The sequence below is a fragment of the Eucyclogobius newberryi genome, unplaced genomic scaffold, assembly GCF_026437365.1.
Source record: "Eucyclogobius newberryi isolate DKJ021-1_F unplaced genomic scaffold, fEucNew1.0.hap1 SCAF_12, whole genome shotgun sequence".
Taxonomy (NCBI): domain Eukaryota; kingdom Metazoa; phylum Chordata; class Actinopteri; order Gobiiformes; family Gobiidae; genus Eucyclogobius; species Eucyclogobius newberryi.
Window position 1 is genome coordinate 17217368 of NW_027315746.1, and position 6242 is coordinate 17223609.

Sequence of the window (6242 nt, forward strand, 5' to 3'; positions counted from 1 at the left end):
TGCAAATTTTTGTGACTTTTCGTCAATGTTCACTGGGTGAAAAATAGGGGGGTTGGTCCCGAGAAGAAAGAAAGAAAGAAAGAAAGAAAGAAAGAAAGAAGAAAGAATAATATTCCGATGCGAAAACAATGTTTCCCATTTTTCAAATATCATAAACTATACATTTTCGGAAAGCGCTCGCGCTTTCCTACCTCATGGTGTGGGTCCCTGGTCACTGACGGGTACTTTTGTTAATTTTGAGTGGGCTCCGCCCACTTTGTGTTTTTGGCCCTCTATACAGTAATAATGTTAAATTTTTGCATTACATGCTTATATGCACGGAACATGCAAGAGATGGGGAACGTGTTCATGAGCTACTTAGCGCAAATGAGTGCTTTATATGGCCGGAATGGGGGTCGTCATCCCAATGTAAAGTGCTCGTTTAGTGCGCACTTTTGCACGGGCTTCGCCCGTTCACAATGGTAATGTTCCATTTTCCTACTACTAATTAGTATGCACGGGGCGTGCATGAGTGAAGGAGTGCGTTAGTGTTTGGAAGTGGGCGAGCGCTTCGCGCTCGATTTTGTGCGCACTACTTGCACACTTTCGCAGCTTTGCACGGCCTTACGAGACTAATAGGCCTCTCGCCAGCTTGTGGCGCTCGGGCCTAATTATTTTATTAGTTGGTCACCAGATCCGGGCCAGATCCGGCAGTTACATCTGGCCCACATGGCGCAAAGAATGACGACCCCCCACTGGCCCAGTGCTGGTTTGCCAGAGGTGGCCCATGTCTGAGCCAGAACTGGGCCAGATGTGAGCACTCAGAGCTGGCCCAGTTCTGACAAACCAACACTGGGCCAGCACTGGGCCAGAGGGGGGCTGTCATTCTTTAGAGCAATCTGGGCGTGGACTTTTTTGTAAAATGTTGTAACCCTTCCTTAATTTATAGTGATATTTAAAAACATATGGTTGCAAGGTTTGATTTTGTAGTCTGCTTCGTCCAGGTAACTGTTATGTAAGATTGTACTGGGTTTATCCTGTCCCTGTAATATAAAACAGGACTTCTCTGTTAGTTTAATTAAAACTCAAGAATCGGCTGTCCCATGATTCTTGAACAATGCAGAGCAGGGTTTAAACATTAATGGACACCGTATAAAGTCATCCCAGAAGAGTTGGAGTGAGGTCACTGCCTCTCAGCTTTCAAACCATGGCAGACTTTGGGAGAATTCTGCAAAGTGTTGGAGAATTTGGCTTATTTCAAAAAGCGTGCCTCTTTGCTCTGGTCATTCCAAATATTATCCTGCCTTTCCACTTGGCCTCTGTGATTTTTGTCCAGTCTGATCCAGAGAGACACTGCAACACAAACTGGATACTGGGAGCCGACCCGAACCTGACCACAGAGGAGCAGCTCAACCTCACCTTGCCCTGTGAAGAGGACCGGACCTTCAGTCGTTGTCTGATGTTTGCCCCTGTGGACTGGGACATTGAAGACATCAGGAACTACAGGCTGAATGAGACCACAGTGTGCGATCAGGGCTGGGTGTACAAAGACACTCAGTATGAAGCCACCATAGTGACTGATGTAAGAGAAGAAGTGATTGAAGGCATTGTTGAATTGTCATATCCTCATTGTTTAACTGTATATCTTTGCAGTTTGATTTAGTCTGTGGGACGTCCAATCTGGTACAAGTGGCCCAGACGGTGGTTATGGCTGGAACGCTTTTCGGGTGTCTTTTATTTGGACCATTGTCTGAGTCGTAAGTCTTTTTGCAATCACTTGCAACAGGGTAAAAAAAATGTATTGTAATTTACAGGTCTGGGGCCTCATTTATAAAAGCCACTTCCCTCTTCCTAAATCCCACCCATGGACCTATTATATCATCCCAGCCCACTTTACTTCTGCGCTGCGTTAATTCCTCATGAGTTTCCGCCCTGAGCCCTCCCTGAGCCCGCCCTGAACCCGCCCTGACCCCGCCCCAATATACCATATATGGCTATTCAAATCACAGAATTAACATATTTTTAGAAGCATAGACGCGGTTCTACCAAGATGGAGGTGGAAACACTAATCTGCGAGGTGGAGGTCCACAAGGAGCAATGTTCCCTATAATTTTTCACGTGTCTGGGCAAACACACAAGCTCTCTGAGCACACTGAGGACCACTGTGCGCAACATCAGATGTGCCCCCTGTGGCCACACACCTGTATCACACGGCCTGTTCAAAACCATAGTAAGTTACATTAAAATAATCAAATTACAGCCGCAATTTTCATTAGTTTACTTTTATTACAAGAGATTAGGCACACTTAAAATGAAAAATACAAAAAATCCTGTTGTTCATGAAATGTATAGTAGTTATATGTGAGAGTCCTGCTTTGGCCTGGCTGTGGTCCAGTGGCACAAGCCATTCCATCCTAAAATAACCACATTTCTTTTTTACTTTGGCTTGGTGAGTGGATGTGTCCCTGGCGCTGTTCGTTTCGCCATGATAAGGGTTTGCGTCTTTTAACTCTGCCCCATTATTGTTAGCTAGAACCTGCAAGGTGCGTATGGGCAGGGCACATATGCACTATCAATGCTCTGATTGGCTGTGTAGCTTCCCCGCGGTCGTCCGCGTGGACCGGCGCACCCGCGGTCCGCTGCGGGACTATTTAGACTAATATCTCAGTGAATATGAGTCTGATTGTAATAAAACACACAGCGTTTTGAAACTAAAAATATAGAGAACACGAGTTACACAACGTGTCCCCTGGACAGTGCTTCTACTGTCCACTAGAGTCTTCTACAGTGTGTCAAACGCTTGCGCTTCATTCTAGGGCTAGGGATAGGCCGTTTGGTAATTAGATTAGATTAGGTCTAATATTAGATATTAATTAATAGGTTTATGGTGAATAAAATTTTCTGCACGCCATGTATTTTCTTCTGCGCGCACTATGTGGTCATGGCAACGCAGCGGCGTATCCAAAACAAGCAACTCGGGACCCACGCGCAATTTGATGGTGAATGGAATCAAGACTGTGCGCAAAGTGATCAATCCAAACCCTTATCGCAATAATGTAACAGTAAACCACCAGATTGAACAGCTCTAAAGGACACTACATGAAATCCTCTTTGACATGAATGAGATGCGTCAAGTAAGTGAGCTCGGGAGAGGTCCCATTAAGCCAACCAATGGTCCCATTAACTCAAACTGCCATGTGTGTCACTATTTCACCTCTTCCCAAACTTAGCGCAGCACAATTTTCGTGTCAAGTATTTTTTATAGATCACAAAAATGCGTACGCACATTTTGAGCTTCGTTTTGTGGGTACCGGGCTTTATAAATGAGAGAGACCCCTAGTATTTTACTTAAAGCTCTAACTTGTGCTTTAAGTGTTCAAAAACACAAACTATTTATGTGGAAAAAGATAATACGAAACATTTATTCTGAGGTTATGAAGATTATTCTTGAACATATATTGCAATAACCATGTTACCAAGTTACCACTTGTTAACACAATTGAAATAGTGATGTTTGCACATTTAGGTGTTTTATATTGAGCTCATATCCTGATATATACCACGCTGAAGCTGAGTTTCTTTTGTATAATAACAATATTGTTACTTATGTTTCAGATTTGGTCGTAAGCGAGCCACCCAGATCCCAGCAGTTCTCCTGTTCTTGTTTACTGTTGTAACAGGACTCAGCCATGATTTCTACCTCTATTTGGTGTCCCAGTTTATGGTGGGAGTTGGCTATGGAGGGTTTCGGATGAATTCCATAATGCTGGGTAACATAATGCCTCATTAAGACAAAAACTTTTTTCCTTTTCTTCTTCTATAATGTGATATTTTGTTTTCATAGCCACAGAGTGGATTGGCACGTCCAAGAGGTCCTTGGGAGCCATTTTGTCTCAGGTTTTTTTTGCCATTGGTCTGTGTGTCTTGGCCGGACTGATCTACTTAGTCAGAGACTGGAGACTGGCTCAGCTCATCACGGCGGCGCCTCTGGGAGTCCTGGCCATTTACATATGGTGTGTGTCATCGCCGGTCTTATTATATCTTGTGTATGGTCGAGAAATAAAAGTACGGTGTTTTTGTCAGGTACATTCCGGAGTCGGCCCGGTGGTTGCTGGACAGAGGTCGGGTGGAAGAGGCCAGTGAGGTGTTAAAGAAGGCAGCAGCCATCAACAAAGGCATTGTCCCAGAATCTCTGCTCCAAAAGGTAGGCCTACTGAAGTATAAGCCCCAGACGTCACGCAAGTAACAGAATAAAGTCATTGTACATTCAAACAGCACGGATGACCGAGACTGGCTTTATTTCAGATATAAAAATATCATTTTATGATTGGCACTTTGGCCTGAATAACCTCATAATCCCTGTGTCAGGATAAAAGTTGAAGCAGACGACTCTGTAATAATAAAAGGCTGTTTCCAAAGTCATTGAAAAGCTACTGTTTGTTCCAAGCATTTACGATGCAACGTAGAGATTTGTTTTAGAAGTGTAAAATGTAATTATTAGAGAAACAATTATTTTCAATAGGACAAGAATTAGTCCTATTTTGTCCACTTCCTGTTTATTACAGGTTGTGGTGGGGACAGAAACAAAGAAAAAAGGAGGCACTTTAACTATTTTCAAATCAGCTGTGCTCTCAAAGTATCTTTTTGCAGTAGTTCTGGCCTGGTGAGTTACACCATGACAGCTGACACAAAAGCAACATAGGCATACAAAAGCTGCTCTGACTTCAACTGATCGTCCCTTATCTTTTAGGTTTTCTCTAAACCTCACATACTACTGCCTCTCATTTAATGTGGGGAACCTGGGCCTGGACGTTTTCCTGACACAGTTCATATTTGGTGTGTCCGAGCTGCCGGCTCACCTGTTATGTATCTGGCTGATAGAGGCTTTAGGGAGGAGGGTGTGTCTCATAACCACACTGCTGGGCGGGGCGCTCACATGCCTCCTCATCATCGTAGTGGGCCAAGGTAAAACACATCTGTTCTCCTTTGTAGCGTGTATCAAACAGCATCATAATCCAAATGTTGTGTTTTCAGACAAAGCTATTTTTTTGACTCTGTTTGCTGCATTGGGACGCATTTTCTCACATATGGCAGGATCCATTTGCAGTGTTTATGTCCAGGAATTGTTCCCAACATCTCTTCGGTAACTCTTCACTACTTTAACGTTGTCCATAAAGATAGTTTACAGAATAAACATATATATATAAAACAAACTTTTGACCATTCTGTGCCTTCAGACAGTCGGCCTCTGGGCTGGGTAACATTGCGAGCCGTGCCGGGGGCTTGTTGTCTCCAGTGGTCAACATGCTGGCCACATACCACTGGTTTGTTCCTATTGTAGTTTACAGCTCCCTCATGTTTGTGAGTGGAGTTCTAGTCTTCATGCTTCCAGAGACCAGGAGGAGAGAGCTGCCAGACTCCACTGCTGATGTGGGGAAAAGGTCAGGGTGAAAATTACACTTTAAATCTGAGCATGAGTTTGATGTACTTGGAATAGTATCTTTACTGTTTCCTCTCATTCACAGAAAAAACAGTTCGACAGTACATCAGATGGATGTTTTAACATTTTCTAAGTTGAAATCCACTCGACTGTAGGTCACATGACTATGCCTTTTCCATTTAGTACTGTGTGGATCCTGTTGGCATTGAAATGATGAACAGTGTCACCTTCTGTTCAGATCCTAGAACTGTCCAAACTCTAATGTGTTGATAAGTTTTTATGTATGTTCTCTGACTTGTATGTTTGAATTGTTTTAATCCTGTAATCTGTATTTTGAATGTGGCTACTTATTTATAGTAAATATGTTTTGGATTCTTAACTTGTTTCTAACTTTTTTATTTTCAAATATAGATTAGTAATTGAATAACTAACAACATAAACATAAACATAACAGCTAAAATAATAACATTTTAGCTGTTATTGAAACAGTTTTATTCATGAATAATGTTCCTTAAAATCCAAGCAGACCATTTCATTAATTCAATCATACAGGTTAATTAACACAAATGACTAGGATTTTCTAAATATAAAGCATGAATACGAAGTATGAAAAAAAAAGTTTTTTGGACAATTGTCTCCATAATTATGTCATTCCTTCACCTGGAATGATGCACAGTATATCATCAAACTTATATCTCTCTCATGGACACAAGGTGGCACTAACAGGCCCAGTTACAGGTCAGATCTGTTTTTTTTGTAGCAATGAAAACACCTTAAACAATTGATTAAATGCACATTTAATTCCCTACTGCAGAACATTCCA

General features: G+C 42.3%; 1 protein-coding gene across 1 annotated transcript; it reads left to right on the forward strand.

Annotated features, from left to right (window-relative positions):
• The first annotated feature begins 1073 nt into the window (after window positions 1–1073).
• LOC140355694 (solute carrier family 22 member 13-like) lies at window positions 1074–5760 on the forward strand. Its single transcript, XM_072440351.1, has 10 exons — window positions 1074–1561; window positions 1633–1736; window positions 3595–3749; window positions 3824–3992; window positions 4063–4183; window positions 4545–4642; window positions 4730–4944; window positions 5014–5122; window positions 5217–5420; window positions 5505–5760. Exons 1-10 carry the CDS (start codon window positions 1187–1189, stop codon window positions 5572–5574), a joined length of 1620 nt encoding a protein of 539 aa, XP_072296452.1. The 5' UTR covers window positions 1074–1186; the 3' UTR covers window positions 5575–5760.
• Window positions 5761–6242: the final 482 nt, after the last annotated feature.